The 20,000-nt window shown below is 41.5% G+C and overlaps 1 protein-coding gene across 1 annotated transcript in view; it reads left to right on the forward strand.

The window, feature by feature from the left end:
- The window catches only part of LOC138946539 (uncharacterized), a 112,885-nt gene that overhangs the window by 34,606 nt on the left and 58,279 nt on the right, over nucleotides 1–20,000 (forward strand). Inside the window, exons 4-16 of the mRNA XM_070317980.1 lie at nucleotides 948–1,172; nucleotides 6,163–6,277; nucleotides 6,735–6,897; nucleotides 9,422–9,515; nucleotides 10,524–10,644; nucleotides 11,602–11,803; nucleotides 13,762–13,984; nucleotides 14,616–14,780; nucleotides 15,637–15,779; nucleotides 16,653–16,766; nucleotides 17,318–17,396; nucleotides 17,689–17,744; nucleotides 19,396–19,545. Of these exons, the coding sequence (XP_070174081.1) occupies nucleotides 948–1,172; nucleotides 6,163–6,277; nucleotides 6,735–6,897; nucleotides 9,422–9,515; nucleotides 10,524–10,644; nucleotides 11,602–11,803; nucleotides 13,762–13,984; nucleotides 14,616–14,780; nucleotides 15,637–15,779; nucleotides 16,653–16,766; nucleotides 17,318–17,396; nucleotides 17,689–17,744; nucleotides 19,396–19,545 (1,850 nt within the window). The remainder of the gene's footprint in view (nucleotides 1–947; nucleotides 1,173–6,162; nucleotides 6,278–6,734; nucleotides 6,898–9,421; nucleotides 9,516–10,523; nucleotides 10,645–11,601; nucleotides 11,804–13,761; nucleotides 13,985–14,615; nucleotides 14,781–15,636; nucleotides 15,780–16,652; nucleotides 16,767–17,317; nucleotides 17,397–17,688; nucleotides 17,745–19,395; nucleotides 19,546–20,000) is intronic.

Genomic DNA, 20,000 nt, shown 5'->3' on the forward strand with positions numbered 1-20,000 from the left:
ATAGAAAAAGCGACACATTCAAGAACTTTGACCTCTATACCTTCACATTGGGCAATCAATATACTAATTGGACAAAGATCGATAATAACTGATACTATCACTTATCTTTGTTAAGGGTTTCGTGAGTTGTGGAAGAGCTGTATTCATGGAAAGTGGTGCAAAATGTGAAGACGTCGTCAGCATCACTTTGGACAATGGGGCGGGGATATAGCTGAGCAGTCGGTAGCGCGCTGGATTTGTATTTAGTTGGCCGCTGTCAGCGTGAGTTCGATCCCAGGTTCGGCGGAAATTTATTTCAGAGTCAACTTTGTGTGCAGACTCTCTTCGGTGTCCGAACTCTCCCCCCGTGTACACTACATTGGGTGTGCACGTTAAAGATCCCACGATTGACAAAAGGGTCTTTCCTGGCAAAATTGTTTAGGCACAGTTAATAATTGTCTACCTATACCCGTGTGACTTGGAATAATAGGCCGTGAAAGGTAAATATGCGCCGAAATGGCTGCAATTACTGGCCGTATAAAATTTCATCTCACACGGCATCACTGCAGAGCGCCTAGAACTGTACCCACGGAATATGCGCGATATAAGCCTCATTGATTGATTGATTGATTGTATCCAGTGTGCATGTTTACGAACGAAAATGTCATCATATCCAACCAAGAGTGTTAAAAGGCAGTTTCTACTCGATATGAATATTAAACATGCAAATTGGAGCTCATTGTACACTGTGTTGCTATCGGCATGTTTACATCTAGCCTAATCTTTAAGGAACACGCAACGCTTCCACAGCAAATATAAACCATATGGTTTAATAATTGTTATCCTTTTCATTACCATTCATTTGAAGAACTCATTTATTTTTAATACGATTCCAAGACCATCCATGACTACCTTTTGTATTTTTATTTTGTATTTTGTATTTAATTTTTTTTTTTTTTTTTTTGCAGACACACACGGCCTACAGTTTAGGTTCAGCATCCAGTCAAGAGCCGCATGTGTTCCGAACAGCAAGGGAGGCAATTTCACGCCGCAACCGGGATGGCAGCGACCAAGTGGTCTTGGTCAGCGGAGAATCGGGAGCAGGAAAAACCGAGGCTACAAAGTTGATGCTGAAACACATCCTCCACCTCTCGGCTACACAGAAAGACGAGCTGTATGACAGTATTGACAAGGTAAGCGTTTGGTGTTGGTGTTGGTGGTGGTGGGGGTGGTAATCTGATAAACAAAGGAAAGTAAGCGCTCTAAATGCATACGACATGTTTAATAGAGGAAGTGAGAGTTATTCGGAACCATTCTCCTGGCACCTGAGAGAATAACAAGCAATGTATCGTTTGAACATTGGATTGTCCCTTCTTTGAGCCATGTGACGTCAGAGGCCGACAGAAATTCATATTATTTTAGGCGACCAGCCTAGACTACAAAATAGTGCATGTTTGTGAGTGTTCAATCGTAAAAAGTAAAAGGAGTTCTGACCAGAATCGATCGATATATAAATGTTATTTGTTTTTTTGACCAAAATATGACATTTTACACAGCTCGAGACAGTCAGTGTTCCTCCGAGACCGCGCTAGCTGTCGAGATGAACAATGACTGTCGAAAAATACAAATAACGTATAATGTCTTGTGTTTTGCTGTTGTTGTTGTTGTTGTTGTTGTTGTTGTTGTTGTTGTTCTTTGAAAATGTGTAATGTACAAAAGAACCAGCAAATTAACCCTACCGTTTGCTCGTAAACGTTCTCCATGGGTGGATCAATGGATTGACGAACGGCCGGACAACTGGACGTTTGGATTGACCGACGGACGAACGGTTGACGGCAGCATGATAGACTTTAGATAAGACGATATATGGGCTGAATATCTGCTACACAAGTGTCAAATGGTTTTTGTTTGTTTTTTATTTTCGTTTCTTGTCTCTAGAATCCAGGGGTTCATACAAAACCGATGCAGCAGCTTAGACTAAAACTAAGCCTGGTTCTAAATTCCATAGCCGTTCTTTTATTCTCACAACTACTTTGCCTAAGGAATGTACTAACTGTGACTCAAACTCTGATACCTCTAATACATTGCATTATGAAGAATGAAAAGTGCTGTACTGGATGGCAGCTTGCTTTTCCCAGAGAGAAACCAACGCAAATGTCCACAAGGAACTTAGTCGATAAATATCGACAGGGGGCCGACAAATGGTTTAAATGGGAAATGTGTGTATATGGGTGTGGGTTTGAAACAAACAAACAAACCAACCCATGTGAACCCCGGGCCGCAGGCCTTCGATGTAGTGATTGAAAAAAAAGGATGTTCTCAAATGGTTCAATTCTCATTTGGTCTGATTCTCAAATGGTACCGGTATACTCCCCCCCCCCTGGCCGCAGGCCTAGGAGTAAAATTTTTATAGACACTGACCAAGGACTACTAAAGGGAAGGACTGGCACAGTCTATGTTCAGCCTTTGCTAGCAAAGGCCATTGCCTCTCTCACTCTGTTTGTCTATCATTGCTAATTTTCTCTCTAAAACTAGCATTTAAGGTGTCCTAAAGGTTATGATCAAGTGTTTGCATTATCTTAGTTTGATTTTGTAAAGTTTAAATAGGAATTTTGTGCCAACATTGGGTGTAGAGGGTCTCTCCAGTAGCACACATTCATACTATAGTATTAGCAATTTGAACACCTGTGCCTTTCATTTGCAATAAGTGTTTTGTACAATGTTTTAGACATGATTTGGGAAAACAACCTGACACAACCACCATTAAACACCCATTTCAAAACTGTGTACAGTGAAACCTGTTAAAAAGTCATCCGCAGAGACCAAAGTACATTAAGTGAAGTTGACCTGTGCATGCCACATCAAGAAAACAGTATTTTGTCACCCCTTTTCTACTCCATTTTTATTAAGAAAAGAAAAATACCTAATGTTTGTGTTCTACCGCCTTGTTCTGTTGAGTGTTTTTGTTAAATTGCCTGTCTCTCTAAGAAAGTAAATTAATTTAAGTACTGAATTTTTTTTCTTTATTTAAATGTTATGATTTATATGATATTGGTTTATCTATCATGTTATAATGAAAATATGAGAATTTGATTAAGAAAAGAAAAATACCTATGAAGAAGGAGAAAGATAAACAATAAGGGTTGTACTCATACTTGTAGCAGACTGAATGCAACTGAGATAGACAAACAAAATTAACAAAATTAAAAATTAAACAAAATCAGCAAAAAAATCCCCACGATTGCAACTTGTTATTACTCGTTCAGTTGAGTGTTTGTGTTAGACCGCCTCAGTCTCTCAGTTGAGTGTGTGTGTGTCATACCACCTTGTTCTGTTGAATGTGTGTGTCATACCGTCTTGTTCTGTTGAATGATTGTGTTAGACCGCCTCAGTCTCTCTACAAAGTGTGTGTGTTCTACCGCCTTGTCTCTCTGTTGAGTTTGTTTGTCAAACCGCCTTGTTCTGTTGAGTTTGTTTGTCAAACCGCCTTGTTCTGTTGAGTTTGTTTGTCAAACCGCCTTGTTCTGTTGAGGTTTGTCAAACCCCGTGTTCTGTTGAGTTTGTTTGTCAAACCGCCTTGTCTCTCTGTTGAGTTTGTTTGTCAAACGCCCTTGTTCTGTTGAGTGTTAACTGTTTGTGTTGGACCGCCTCAGTCTCTCTGTAGAGTGTGTCACAGTCATACCACCTTGTTCTGTTGAGTGTGTGTGTCATTCCGCCTTGTTCTGTACAGTGTTTGTGTTAGACTGCCTCAGTCTCTCTGTTGAGTGTGTGTGTCATACAACCTTGTTCTGTTGAGTGTTAAAATGTGTTATACCGCCTTGTTCTGTTGAGTGTTTTTATGTTAGACTGCCTTGTTCTGTTGAGAGTGTGTGTGTGTCATAGACTCATACTGCCTTGTTCTGTTGAGTGTGTGTTTCATATCGCCTTGTTCTGTTGAGTGTGTGTGTGTGTCATACCGCCTTGTTCTGTTGAGTGTTTGTGTTATACCGCCTCAGTCTCTCTACAGAGTGTGTGTGTCATACCGCCTTGTTCTGTTGAATGTTAATGCTATACTGCCTCAGTTAATCTTCAGATTGTGTATGTCATACCGCCTTGTTCAATTGAATGTTTGTGTTATACCGCCTCAGTCTCTCTACAGATTATGTGTGTCATACCACCTTGTTCTGTTGAGTGTGTGTGTCATACCGCCTTGTTCTGTTGAATGTTTGTGTTATACCGCCAGTGTTTTTCGCAAACGAAGAACTTCTCTGGGTCTATGAAAAAGTTCTCACGTGGAGGTAAGACACTATTAGACAGCAAGCCACTTCTTTCTCTCCTCCTCGTTCTTGGGAATCTTGAAGACTCGGCACTTATTTATTGCATTGTAGTTCCCCTTGCAGTTAACTACACCACACTTGTTAACCATTATGAAGAAAACACTTGCTACACGATCGAAAACTGAATCAAAACATCCACTTCTAGTCAGCACATGCGATGTAAACACTTCGTTGCCGCCATGACAGTTTGAAACAGGACTACTTTGCGAGTTGCAAGCAAAATAGTCCGCACTTGAAGAAGCTATTATTTTAAAAGAGAGTCTTTTAGTGTCATTTAACTTTTATTTGACACATTCTCATAATATTGCGAGACAGTACATGGCAGTACATGGGCTTTTGGGGTAAAATCAACGGAATTTATTTTCAGGTTCTCTACAGTAAACTACTACGCGCAGCCCGTGACGTGTCGCTAAAAATAGACGCCAGCACAGCCCACGAGCGGTGGCCTTCGCTAGATGCACTGAAGCTGAGCTGTGCCAGTCCTTCCCTTTAGTAGTCCTTGACACTGACCTTCTTCCCAGGGGTCATTGACCCAGTTTTAGCTATGAGAGGTGGTTCGCCCAGAGGCTGTAGAGTATACTGGGGCGGTCTCTTTGATGTCTTGAGAGGAAACTTGGCCAGGGTAGTACATGCACCAGAACTGGTGGACACCAAGGACAAACATGAAATCGAAGCAGTTTGCTTTCAGAGAGAACGGTCGTCAGCAACTCAAACTTCTCTGTTTTCTTTTTTTTTTTTAATCTGACTTTCTTTGTGGCCCCCTGACTCCGCCCCCTCCCTCTGTAAGGACCCTCCTCCACAAGGACCGATTTTTGTCAACATTTTAAAGGTCGCTAGAGAGGGGTTCCACTGTATGACCTAACCGCTACTGGCAGACGGCCTCAATCTTCACGCGCAAAGACGAGATTAATAGGTGCTCGGTTTTGGTATTTTGAATTACATTACATTAAACCTTTGTTGGGTTTCATGGTCATGGCAACAGCCATAATAATATTACATGATGTATAATATCATATTTCAGCATATGTGAATTACATGTCATCATACTAAACTGTCATACATTTTTATTCCTACATTATTCTGATTGATCACAACCAAACCTACTATCATTGGACACATCCAAATGCAAGCGCCTGTTCTTGACAATTTCTCTCTGATCTAAATATAAAATCAGTGCAATTTCCTGGGTCGGGCTTTGCCACAGACACTCACGGTTTGGCCTGTAGGTAAAATGTACAATGTATTTTCTGATTTGTGCACAAAAGCTTTTTTTCTTTTTTCTTTTTTTTAACATAACAATGTTTAATGTCACTGTATGTTTAAAAGACCATGGTCATATTTGTAAAAAAAATGTTAAATTAGAAAATAAATAACATTTTGGTTCATGATTTTTCCTACACCTGTGCTAAAAATAAGAAATAAAAATGTCGGGTATATAAGTCACTCAAATACAGCTAGGTATGAATGGCTCGGTTTGAGTTTGTTGCAGTTGACCCTGCACAATGCGACATATCATGTTTTTGTTGAACAATTTTGACGTCACCCCTCCCATAGGGTGACGTATTTCACAACTTCCTGTGTTACACAAACTCTGTGATGACCAATTTTGACGTCACCCCTCCCATAGGGTGACGGATTTCACAACTTTCTACAGATGAACAATTTTGACGTCACCCCTCCCATAGGGTGACGGATGTCACAACTTCCTGTGTACACAAACTGATGACGTATTTCACAACAAAATGGCGCTGCCCATGGTCAACCTCGAAACTATCCGTATAGAATGGGGGCGTCCTCGCCCCCATAATGAGGGTAAGCTAGCTGGCAGAACCATAATTATGACATTAGTGTACCGTATTGTCTTCAGGTGAACCCACTGATTGAGCTGTTTGGCAACGCACGGACAAATCTGAACGAAAACTCCAGTCGATTTGCCAAATTCATGGAAGTCAAATTCTCCAAAATTGGCACAGTCACTGGTGGTAAGTAAGATCAGACGTCACCATCGACACGATTCAGAAAACCGAATAAACACACGTACATATTGTTCTTTGACGAGGATCTTTCAACTTGTGTATATATAAAAGCTAAACAATTTTCTGAAATCATCACTTTTCTCTGTGGTTTCTTTTCTTGTTTTCTTGTTTGTTTACGTTATTGTTTTTGTTTAATATCAAAACAATTCGTATGTGTCTGAATGGTATATTATGCCTTATTGACTTTTTGAAGATAGGTTGTGCTTTTTGATATCAACAATATGCTTTCTCGTATAATTGGTTTGTTGCCAACGCTTACTCTTCGGACTGGTGTATGAAAATGAATGGTGCAAGATGCCAGGAATTTAAGGCGTAGTATATTCTGTGCTGACCACAATGCTTGTCCTCGATACAGACAAGGCATACACTTTCACAAATGTCAAATGAGTCCACAACATTGCAGCAACCATTCGGGACTATATACTGGAGAAATCTCGGGTGGTCATCCCTTCCGATGGCGAGTCCAACTTTCACATCTTCTACACCTTTCTGGATGACGTCATGGCCAAGCCCGAACGTCAGAAACAGTTCCTCATGGATGACATGGACAAGAAGAAGGACTTCAGGTAAGACATGTACCAGTCTGCGAGACTGATTCATAATGTTGTCGCTTGATTGCTTGCTTGGGTGATTGAGTGATTGATTGAGTGATTGATTGGTTGGTTGGTTGGTTAGGTGAGTGAGTGAGTAAGTGAGTGAGTGAGTGAGTGAGTGAGTGAGTGAGTGAGTGAGTGAGTGAGTGAGTGAGTGAGTGAGTGATTAAGTGAGTGAGTGAGTGATTAATGGATTGAATTATGTTTGATCCAATTATATATTGGAAGTACTAATTCATATAGGATCTGAACTCTGCTTGTAGAGAGACTTTTCTCGCCCAAGAACCTAATCATGACCAATTGAAACAAGTCGCGTAAGGCGAAAATACAATATTTAGTCAAGTAGCTGTCGAACTCACAGAATGAAACTGAACGCAATGCCATTTTTCAGCAAGACCGTATACTCGTAGCATCGTCAGTCCACCGCTCATGGCAAAGGCAGTGAAATTGACAAGAAGAGCGGGGTAGTAGTTGCGCTAAGAAGGATAGCACGCTTTTCTGTACCTCTCTTTGTTTTAACTTTCTGAGCGTGTTTTTAATCCAAACATATCATATCTATATGTTTTTGGAATCAGGAACCGACAAGGAATAAGATGAAAGTGTTTTTAAATTGATTTGGACAATTTAATTTTGATAATAATTTTTATATATTTAATTTTCAGAGCTTGTTTTTAATCCGAATATAACATATTTATATGTTTTTGGAATCAACAAATGATGGAGAATAAGATAAACGTAAATTTGGATCGTTTTATAAATTTTTATTTTTTTTTACAATTTTCAGATTTTTAATGACCAAAGTCATTAATTAATTTTTAAGCCACCAAGCTGAAATACAATACCGAAGTCCGGGCTTCGTCGAAGATTACTTGACCAAAATTTGAACCAATTTGGTTGAAAAATGAGGGCGTGACAGTGCCGCCTCAACTTTCACGAAAAGCCGGATATGACGTCATCAAAAACATTTATCAAAAAAATGAAAAACACGTTCGGGGATTTCATACCCAGGAACTCTCATGTCAAATTTCATAAAGATCGGTCCAGTAGTTTAGTCTGAATCGCTCTACACACACACACACACACACAGACACACAGACACACACACACACGCACATACACCACGACCCTCGTTTCGATTCCCCCTCGATGTTAAAATATTTAGTCAAAACTTGACTAAATATAAAAACAGAAATATTTAGTATTGCCAGCTTGCTTCCACGTGCAAGGCCTTTCTTGTTTTTCTGTCAAACCAATCATGTCAATAATAACAAATCTGTCAAGGTTTTCGTTTAGCAAGAGAGCAAACTTTCACTTGGAGACATATCACAAATCTATATCGTGGCTATGTAAAGTGCATGGTAAGTTTTATTTGTGGGGGGGGGGGGGGAGGGGGTTGCGGACTGAAACAGTTTGGCGTATTGACACTGGGATAGAACATTGACTGTCTTGGGGGGGGGGGGTGGTGCGGGCTGAAACAGTTTGGCGTATTGACACTGGGACAGAACATTGACTGTCTTGGGGGGGTGGGGTGGGGTGCGGGCCGAAACAATTTGGCGTATTGACACTGGGATAGAACATTGACTTTTTTTTGGGGGGGAGGGGTGCGGGCTGAAACACAAGAGTTTGGCGTATTGACACTGGGATAGAACATTCGCTGTCTTGGGGGGGGGGGGGGGGTGTGCGGGCCGAAACAGTTTGGCGTATTGACACTGGGATAGAACATTGGCTGTCTTGGGGGGGGGGGTGCTGGCCGAAACAGTTTGGCGTATTGACACTGGGATAGAACATTGGCTGTCTTGGGGGGGGGGGGGGGTGCGGGCCGAAACAGTTTGGCGTATTGACACTGGGATAGAACATTGACTGTCTTGGGGGGGGGGGGGGGGAGGGGTGCGGGCCGAAACAGTTTGGCGTATTGACACTGGGATAGAACACTGACTGTCTTGGGGGGGGGGGGGGGGTGGTGCGGGCTGAAACAGTTTGGCGTATTGACACTGGGATAGAACATTGACTGTCTTGGGGGGGGGGGGGGGGTTCGGGCTGAAACAGTTTGGCGTATTGACACTGGGATAGAACATTGACTGTCTTGGGGGTGGGGTGGGGGTGGTGCGGGCTGAAACAGTTTGGCGTATTGACACTGGGATAGAACATTGACTGTCTTGGGGGGGGGGGGGGGGTTCGGGCTGAAACAGTTTGGCGTATTGACCCTGGGATAGAACATTGACTGTCTTCGGGGGGGGGGGGGGGGTGCGGGCTGAAACAGTTTGGCGTATTGACACTGGGATAGAACACTGACTGTCTTGGAGGGGGGGTTGCGGACTGAAACAGTTTGGCGTATTGACACTGGGATAGAACATTGGCTGTCTTGGGGGGGGGGGGGGGGGGGTGCGGGCTGAAACTGTTTGGCGTATTGACCCTGGGATAGAACATTGTCTGTCTTGACAAAAAAGTCAAAATATGTATCCTGGATTCGGTTACCGTCAACACCTTGTCTCTGCAGAATTGTACCGAGGAGTTCCTGGCACCCGAGTAACAACAGGCTGACGGCCAGTCAACGGGACGATGTCTTCACACAGATCGGTATAGAGCCAGAGGTAAGTTATATATTATATCAATAGTGCATGCCGCTGTCATAGATACAAAACAAAAGAGCAAATGTAAGAGAGACTGACGAGGAAGGAAATAAAGTAAGAACAGGATAACAAAAAGAAAAACCTCACACACACAAAAACAGAAGGAAAGAAGCAGGGAAGCAGTTTTTACGTGTGGAGAAAAAAGGATAGAAGAGAGTTCATACAAAAGAAAGAAGAAGGGAATAAACGAATGAAATAAAAAAGAGAGGGAGACAAAGAATGAGAGAAAAAAACTGATATGAAGAAAGAACTAAGTAAGTCCTTGCTGTACATTATTACTGTTCAATCATAGGATCATAAAGCCTGTTTAATGTTCTGTTTTCCAGCAAGAAAGCCAAAAGATACACATTCTTCTCTCCGGAAAAATACTATTCTCATGCTCATACCAACCTTGAAATACACTTGATACAGGCAATAGGCTTCCGAAAAAAATTGCATTGTCAAAAACATTACATACACACATTTTGCGAAGTCCGCACGAAAGTCAACATGCCATGTATTCTATATACATTTTTCAATTATATATTCAGCGAACTACTGCTTATTTGCCACTGGATTACAGTTTACAATGTACTATGTATATTCTTTTTGTATGCGCTAACCACCTTCATCTTTCATATGTACCTACCATTCTTTCGTCCCACCTCCACCCTCCCCCTCTTCCTCCTGCTAGCTTTCTCTTGTTCTTTTTGGTTTGCTTCAACTATGCTGTTTACCTAGATAGTTCCATTAGTTTATAAGTAATGTTTGTCCGACATCATATTTTTGTTAATTTGTAACTACGTAGGGCGCGTAATATAAGCGTTCGCTTGAGTTCGTGTCCCTATTGTTTATCGTTGTATTGTTGTACCATGTTTGATTTAATAAAACATTGTTTAAACCAAAGTCAACATGCCACTTGCCATGGTCCCAGGATTAAGTTGACTGTTATAACTCTTGTTCTGACACAATCCTTTTGTCACGTGACAGGAAGTGGACAACTTGAATACAGTACTGGCCGCCATTTTGCATCTGACCAACATCCGGTTTGTGGACGATGACGGTTCTTCCGGTGGGGTGGAGGTCGACAATGAGGATACAATGAACAAAGGTCAGAGACGTTGTGATTGCTTGTGGTAGAAAAGTAGTGTTGTTATAGACATAACATGTGTTTTGTTGTTTTTAGCTTGTTTATTCGATTTTGTTTACGCATTGAAGACCTGTGAGGTGGAGGAGGTGGTTAAGGTTGTGACTGAGGCCGTCCATTTCTCGTTCTTTAACATTTCTGTACAACTGCAATGTTGTGCGAATGTTTATTCAGTACTAGAGTAGCTCAGTTTCTCATGGTAAACCAAGCACTGCAGACTGTAAACGCACCTTGCTATTAAAGGAACACTATTGACCCGACCATTAGGGTGGAGGTTTTGGCTAATATGACGAATCTGCAGAATCGTAGGAATCCACTGTGTGCTCCAAACCGCGCCACAAGTATGGATATTATTAAATCAAAGAGAGTTGATGCGCTTCAGGGCGATGCGTCTCTCGGGTGTTGGAAACAAACAGTATTCGAGGCCGGAAGACGACTAGCGCTCTCTACGACGCGGTCGCACAGTAACAAGCATCGCGTACACAACCAAGAGAAGTAACTCAGTGGAAGTTACCCACACACAAAATCACACAGAAATTCCCTTTCGTTGCCTCCTCCCCAACGTTTGATCAAGCTTTAAAAACACTCTCGTTTGCAAGGTGAAGACATGCAGTCCTCCTGTGCTGTAGTATTGCTTGTAACACAAAATCTATAAGAGAATCGTAAGATATTGGAAACTTTAATTTATGACAGAACAAAACGTTCCAATCGCGGTACGTGTACTTCAAAACGTATGATCCATTGTAGAGCAGTGATTTTAACGTTTTATTTTGTCATAAATGACACGTCCCAATAACTTACCATTTTTTTATTTTTTTATTCTGAATTTTGTAACGACAGCATGCAGTCTATATCGTTTGTTGGATTTGTGTTTGCATTTGTCTGTTTCATTCGACTTCAGTATGTATCATATAATTACAGCGGCGGCGCTTCTGTGCGTTGACCCTGAGAAGCTGGCGACGGTTCTGGTGACAACAAAGAAGACCTTCAAAGGACAGGAGATTCTTACCTGCAAGTCTGAGGCCAAGGCCAACGAGACTCGAGACGCCATTGCCAAGGCTCTGTACGAACGGCTGTTCGGATGGCTCATCAGGAGGATCAACCTGGCTCTGAATAAAACACAGTGAGTGAGACTTCGTTGTGTTTGTTACGTTTAGGTTCTACTGATGCGTTGTGTTTATGAATACTGTTTATGAATAAAAGTAAGAAGCGCCAGGGATAGGTTCAATTGCACGAGGACAAACCGGCAGAACCATTCAATATTTTAATGTAATGTTAAATTGTTCATTACGTAGACACGATTATACCAAAACTATGTATATATTCCATCCTTGAACATCAATGATTTGAGGGCCCGTCGATGAACAAATTTCTAGTTGGGATTGACTCCTGACTTCGGGAAAGGTTATTCTAGGTTGTTTTTATGCCAAGCAATGTCTGAATATAAGTTCAAACGGTCATTGCATTTCAGTTTGTAAGGAGGGGCATGCATCTGGATTTAGACCATTGGTGGCTGTAGGGTCCTTAGTCTTGTAAACCAGTCATACTATACAAAAACCTGAGTCTATGTAATAAGCAATTAAGTCCATTTTCAGCTCTTTATCGGCATGAGTCTTCCTGGAAATCCATGGCTTTTAGGTTCTCAACCAGAACTGGTTTCTTTTGCCCTTAAACATGCTAATCTGAGCTCAGCAATTCATTCCTATTGCATGCATCTGCGGCTTTATGTCTAAATGAGTAAATCTAAGCTAGAAAATGAATTGTTTTACAATTCTCATGGGGCAAACATTTTTCCCCTTGAATCTCTAGAAGATCAGTTTGGTGATCTTCGCAGAACATGAACATCTTAATCAAAGTTCGACTACTCATTCCACACTCAGATCTTTAGGGACTTGCCTAAGTTTTCTGGACATCTGCAGCTTTTGAACTAAATCTAAGCTCGACAATTCATTGCTTTGCTATTCTTATGGGCCAGACATTTAGTGTAGTCTTTTTTAATCTCAGGTAGATCCGTTTTGTGATCTTATCAGAACATAAACATCCGAATCGTTCTACTTGCAGATGATGCATGCGTTTTCTGGACATCTGCGGCTTTGGAACTAAATCTAAGCTCGACAATTCATTGCTTTGCGATTCTTATGGGCCAGACATTTAGTGTAGTCTTTTTTAATCTCAGCCAGATCCGTTTTGTGATCCTATCAGAACGTGAAAATCCTAATGGGTGTCAGGTGTGCCTGGCTGGGGTGAATGTTTCTTAAACCGCAATGTCAAAACAAATTCCCAGCCTTGGGTTGTTAACTCATTGTCTCCCAGGTACGGATATAATACGTACCCACTCATATTGCTCTATCTGACCAGGTACGGATATATCTGTACTCGCTCATATGACTCTATCTGACCAGGTACGGATATATCCGCTCAGACTGCTATGTTGTCGTAGTATTTTGATTGTTCTTCTCTATGGGTGTGAGACATGGAGGACAACAGAGATCATGCTGGGAAAGATCCAAATCTTTGTCAACACCTGCTTGAGGCGCATCCTAAACATCAGATGGACGGACAGAATCCGAAATGAAGACCTTTGGCAGAGAGCTGACCAGAAACCAGCGGCGCAGCAAATTCTCCGGAGGAAATGGGGCTGGATAGGGCACACCCTGAGAAAGCCAGCATCCAGTATCACGAGGCAAGCCCTGAAGTGGAATCCACAAGGGAAAAGGAAGAGAGGCCGGCCGCGCAACAGCTGGAGACGAGACACTGAAGCAGAGATCAACAGGCAGGGGAAGACCTGGAGCCAGATCGAAAGGGCAGCCCAGGACCGTGTCGGATGGAGAATTGTCGTGGATGGCCTATGCTCCCCCGGGGGTTCATAATGGCCTAAGTAAGTAAGTGTTAGGTTCAGTCGCTTCCTGTTACGCCGATCTGAAGCCAGCATTCCAGAGTGTTGATACACAGTTACTACACACTTACTACAATTCTGAGTGACCTACTGCAGCACAGCTGGTCTCGGCTAAAAAAAACACTTGGTCAACATAGGTGGGGTAGAAAGTGTTAAATAATCTGTACTCTGTATTCCACTTGCAGATCTTTGGGGGCATGCATCGGGTTTCTGGACATCTGCGGCTTTGAGGTTCTCCATCAGAACAGTCTGGAGCAGCTGTGTATCAACCTGGCCAACGAAAACCTGCAAATGTTCATGAACAAAGACCTCTTTGAGCAGGAGATGGCGATCTACAGAAGCGAAAAACTGGACATTGGACACATCGACCCGCCTTCCAATGAAGCCATTCTGCGCATGTTTGACGCGGTGAGTAAAAATTAGACAGGGTGTAACTCTGTTGTGTTCTGGGATGTATTGCAGTTAGTCTTTGTACTATGGTTTTGCTGACTGATTTTCCTGATTCGTCAATTGATGTCTCTTCTGTAAGTATCGATATGCAAATTCCTTTTGGTCAGTTTATGGAGTTTGGAGTGATTAACTTAGGATGTTCAGGAACTTTGCTTTTTCCAATTATTTTATTTTGTAATTGTGTTTTTTTCTTCATCTATAATGACATTGCAATTTATAAAGCTGAAGTTGATGATGATGGTGCTGATATTGGTTTCTTTTCTTGTCTTTTTGTTGTTGTTGTTGTTGTTGTTGTTGTTGTTGTTGTTGTTGTTGTTGTTGTTGTTGTTGTTGTTGTTGTTGTTGCTGTTGTTGTTGTTGGTTTGTATGTTTTTGATGTTTGTGCCTATATGCTTTTATCATGTCTATTTTCTACTATTTCCCTCTTATGACACAAACACATTCTCCAATCATTTTCTGGAATCACATCTAGTATGCGTTCGAGCTTCACCTAACATGACTTGACTTGGTTCATACAAAAACGAAAACATAAACACATGTCATAAACACATGTTAAACTATAGCATTCATCGTAAACATTTGTTTGCAGCCTAAGCTAGGAATTCTGGCACTGATCAACGAAGACACGAGGTTGGAGATTTCTACAGAGTGGTCCATGGTCAAAAAGCTGGTCGACAGACATGCGCAGTCAAGCCACTTCCGTCGCTACAAAAACGACCAGCCTCGCTTTGGCATAGAGCACTTTGCGGGACCGGTAACAATTTGGTTGTTTGTTTGTTTGTTTGTTTGTTTGTTTTGATGTTTTATGGGGTTGTTGATTGGTTTGCTTGTTGTCTGTTGTTTGTTCGTTGGTTGGTTGGTTAGTTGGTTTGCTTTTTATTTGTTGATTGGTGACCCTCCACCACGAAATGAGTCGCATGTCACCTCGCGCAGTTCTGCGCTAGGCTTAATATAAGTCCGGGGAGTGTCTGGTAACAGTGTGAGGGTCACCTTAGTCACAACTATAACTCAAACAGTTTTCGCTCTTTTCTAAAACAATTTTCACCACTGGATAAAGCATAAAAAAACTCTTTAGGAAAATGTAAAAATATGAAAATCATGCAAAGGTGACATGCGACTCATTTCGTGGTGGAGGGTCACATTGGTTTGCTGTTGGCTTTATGTGGCAATTGCAAAAAATATGAGGGTTGAGGCACAGAATGTCATACCTTCTGTTATTCTTAATGTATTTGTCCTCTTCAGGATTTTTTGTCTTTACCAATGGACGTCCCTTATTATTTACAGCCATTGTCCCTTCCTCCTTATTCTCCTCCTCCTCCTCGTCCTCCTCCTCGTCTTAATCATTATCCTCGTCATCAATATCATCCGTTTTGGCAATCTAATATATCCCGGTCCAATCAAATGCTGTTTTTTTAAATCATCTGTCATCATTGTCCGTATCATGATCATCATGATCATCACAGCAACTTAAACCGTCATTATCAGAAACGTGCAATATACGAAGTATGCAAGATAAAAACCACACACGTTGTTATCTTTGTCATCAACATCGCAACCATCATTGCAAAACTTCGTGTCACCAACCTCTACCTTGGATTTTTCCACAACAGGTGTTGTACAGTGCCCAAGACTTTCTGGAGAAGAACGGTGACTCCCTGAGCAAAGAGGTGAAGGACACCCTGGTTGCCAGTGGCAACGAACTGGTCAGCGACATCTTCCAAGTTCAGAAGGCACCCACTGGCAGCATCGCTCCGTGAGTGGAATTCCGTCATAGTATTTATGTGTGAGATACACCAGGCAATTCAAATCTCCGCGATTTCCGCGAAAGCAAACAAAAAACACAAAACAAAACCTACACGTGAAAAATGATAGTTTAAGCCAGATGAGAGGATGGGGGGGGGGAGAAAATAGTGTTTTTCATTTACATGCACAATATATCTTTCACCAGAGGGTGTAACATTATATTTATAAGACCAAAATGCTTCAGCTTCTTGGGGGCGTTCCCCCATTCCCCCTACGCGGCCTCCTGGACCCCCGGCGTTATCAATTTCCTTGAAACTCATTATTCCTTGACTGGATTACCTGTACACAAAAAAGCAAAGACTGTAACTGACCCTATTCAATCCTGGTCATTCCCAGGTAGTCCGGTTAATTGTTCTGGAGAGGTAACAGCCTGTTGTTACACACTAAGCCGTTGGTTTTGACAGATTGAATCCTCCAGAAAAATAAGAGGTTTGAACGATTGAATTATTTGTGTTCTTTGCTGCGTGGTACAAATTTCTTACCAAACAGTTAACAATATTAGTGGGCTTGGGAAGTTTGAAGTGTGTAAGAACCTCACGCTTTTGCAGGGAGATAACTCAATCAATGCAGAGCAACTGCCTGTTACAAAGGGGGACTACTGCGTCACCCTGTCACACTTGACACGGCTGAAGGAAAGGTAGCATAGAAAGCAACAGGCGCTGAAACTAACAAAAAATCGATTTTGCATGAACTTCATCATGGTTTGAAATTGAATTTAAACCAAAAAAAAGTCCGGATAGGAAAACTTGCCACGTTTGCTTTAAACATTTGCCATACGCACAAGTGAGCTTTTTACTCATATTCTACTGCTTACCACTTGCAGAACTCAGTTCAACTACCGGACGTCCCAGAGACACGACATCCGGTTCCAGAAACCAGGAGTGACGAAACTGAGTGCCACTGTCGTGCGAGATCTGCACCAGAGCCTTAAACAGAAGTGAGTATCATTTCTATAACAAGTTGAAGAAAAGTTGGTACTGTTTTTTAAAAGGAGAGACGAGTCATGACGAGCAACTTCCTGTGGTGTTTGCTTTGTCTTCTTTCACACTTCCTGCAGCGTTCACTCTAGAAAAAAAATTGTGTTTTTTTGGCCCTGCATATTATTGTGGGTGTTCAATAATCCAGCATGCACATTATCTTTTCATTAGTTCTCCACATGTTAGTTTAAATTCTTCTTCCAGCAAGTTTGAGAAATCTGTTTCAAGAAAACAACAATGTTGATATGTATACACGTTTGCAGCGTACCGGTTTACTTATGGGCAGATCCGTATGTATTTGTAACGTTCACAGCAATCTTTAAACAAGAGGCTCATACAATCTCAAAATCAATGCGTGCCCGTTACAGAACTCTCTCAATATGGAGGTTCTTCTTTCTTTTTCTTGGGAAAGAAAGGTATACAATTCATACACCAAAAGCCAAACAGACTTTTGAGATTACGTACGTATCCATTGTCTTATGGCCTTTTGTTTAACTTTATCTATATGCAGGTTTGGTGAGGTTCCCAAGGTTGAGGATTCTGACAGATCAAGATTCTCCAAAGAGAAAACAGTCATCGACTGCTACCAGGTAAAAGAAAGAAAGAACACCCGATGGAATGAATTGCAAATAAAATAATACATTTGATTAATCGAAAGAAAACAAAAAATACGGTGATGTTTGTGTTTCTAAAATTCAAACTCAACGAGCTTCTCGTGTTTTTGCCTTCATAGATTAATGTATACAACTGAAAATCATATAGCTTGTAAAAGGATGCAGAAAGTTTAAAGCAACAGGCAAAATGTGCAGCAATACTATTTTTCATTTCAGCCCGAGCAATCAAACAGTTAATGATGTTTTTGTTTTCTTTTTTGTCTTCAAGGCATCCATGAAAGAACTGCTGGACAAGATGGGAAACGCACGTCCGTTCTTTGTCCGGTACGTACAAGGTTAAAATCAGGCGTTCGGTAAAGGGAAGGCCATTTGGGCCCGATAAGCTGTGGAAACAGGTGGAGCTGGGGATGATGGCAGGGGGTTGCAGGGATTGGCTTGGGCGTCGGTCATCAGTCTTTTGCCATGTAAAATTCGGAAAAGACCGACACACGTGGGCCTCAATCCGTCAACTGACCGATAGACATGCAGCAGAGTCAGTCAGCTCGTCTTATGTTTGTCTGCTGTCTTGTTCTTTCTTTTATTTCCCCTCAATTGAAATACTATGGTTATTGTGTCCTCAGACCTTTTATTCCTCTTCATGTAAGACCATTGGAAAATAAACAAGAAAATGAAGAAATGAATTGAATGTTCCTCTCATTTGTACATAGTAAATAACTTTCAGAAGTTTCTCCTCACTGCCGTAATGCACAATTGCGGCAGTCCCGTGGCGGAAGGAAAGGTTGTTTTCTTGACTGATTGGTTTGCAAAATGACTGATTGATTCATGGCTGAGTCAGTCAATGGACCTCTAGTGGACAAAACCCAAGTCAATCCCTGGGGTTGTGAGGAGGAAGGGAGCTAGGCGTTCAAGTGTAATAATAATAACCGACACGAAGTAACACCGTGTAGGGGCGTTCTACGGACATCCCGATTCACACGAAGGTGTATAGCTGCCAACATAAACTCGTGGAAATTAACCAATCCATCTTGACAACTGGCCTGCCATAGTAATCTCTGCAAATAAGAAAGAGAAGAAGAAGAAGACGAAGAAGGATACGGATAAGGAGAAGGAGAAGAAGACGAAGACGACGACGAAGAAGAAGAAGAAGAAGAAGAAGAAGAAGAAGAAGAAGAAGAAGAAGAAGAAGAAGAAGAAGAAGAAGAAGAAGAAGAAGAAGAAGTATACAGTTTAAACAGTGTTTTAATTTAATTTGTTTTTAATTTTGCAATTACTACCAGTGGTTATTAAAACAAATGACAAACAGTCCGGCTATTACACAATGAGATGTGACGAACAATAAGACAAAACCTCCTGTTCTTTCTTCTTGTAAGATTGCTTGGGGTATATTTATACCGAAGTTTCTTTGAGTGCATCATTTGTGACCCTCCACCACGGAATGAGTCGCATGTCACCTTTGCATGATTTTCATATTTTTACATTTTCCTAAAGAGTCTTTTATATGCTCTATCCGGTGGTGAAAACCGTTTTTAGAAAAGAGCGAAAAGTGATAAGCCTGTGACTAAGGTGACCCTCACACTGTTACCAGACACTCCCCAGACTTATATTAAGCCTAGCGCAGAACCGCGCGAGGTGACATGCGACTCATTACGTGGTGGAGGGTCACACATTTTGTTGTGATTGTTGTTTTTGTAATGGTCTATTGTCATTCTATATAGGACCACGAGCGCAAGCATTTTTCTCACCAATGCGTGATAAAACGACTTAAAGCCTGAAAGCAAAAACCTTATTGTCTCATTGCTGATAGTTCTGTCAAACTAAAGACGAACTTTTTTGTTTTTTGGTTTTTTTTGGTGTGTTTGAATATTTTTTTGCTCTTTGCTTGCTGTGTTGTTTTCGGATTCTTAATTTCGGAACGTTAACAGTCTTTTTTTTTTATTCTTTTTTTTTTACTAAAACCTTTTTGTAATCTCCATAGATGCATCAAACCCAACGACGAGCAAACTCCAGACAACTTCGATGACCGCAAAGTTCTAAGACAACTACAGTACAACGGGGTCACAGAGATGGCTCGCATTCGACGTCTGGGTTATCCGGTCCGGATCCATTTAAACACATTTCTGCAAAGGTAAGCAAGACAAGGACAATAGAGAAATCGAATCACCTAAAAGAAAAAATAAACACGAATCAGGGCGATGGGGTAGGGGTGGGTGGGGGGAGAAAGAGACAGGGAGAGTCAAATAAAAAAGGTCTATGATATAGCATTATGGGGAGTATACGGTTCGAACCCCCTTCCCACCTGTATTTCCAAAAGGTAATTAATCAGAGAGACAGAGGAGTACATAAAGGGCAAAGAAAAAGAGGAAAGTCAGGGGGTAGTGGGGGGTGAGATAGAGAGATGAGACAGAGATAGAGGCAGGTGCAGATTGGTTTGAATATTGAGAGATTAAGAACTGCAAATAGAAGTTAAAAAAACAAAAAAACAACGAACAAACAAAATGGAAGGAGAGGAGCGAGAGAGAAATTGAGGAAATAGAGAGAGGAGATTGAGACAGCGATAGAGTAGAGCTGGAGGCAAATACA

The sequence above is a fragment of the Littorina saxatilis genome, linkage group LG14 (assembly GCF_037325665.1).
Source record: "Littorina saxatilis isolate snail1 linkage group LG14, US_GU_Lsax_2.0, whole genome shotgun sequence".
Classification (NCBI taxonomy): domain Eukaryota; kingdom Metazoa; phylum Mollusca; class Gastropoda; order Littorinimorpha; family Littorinidae; genus Littorina; species Littorina saxatilis.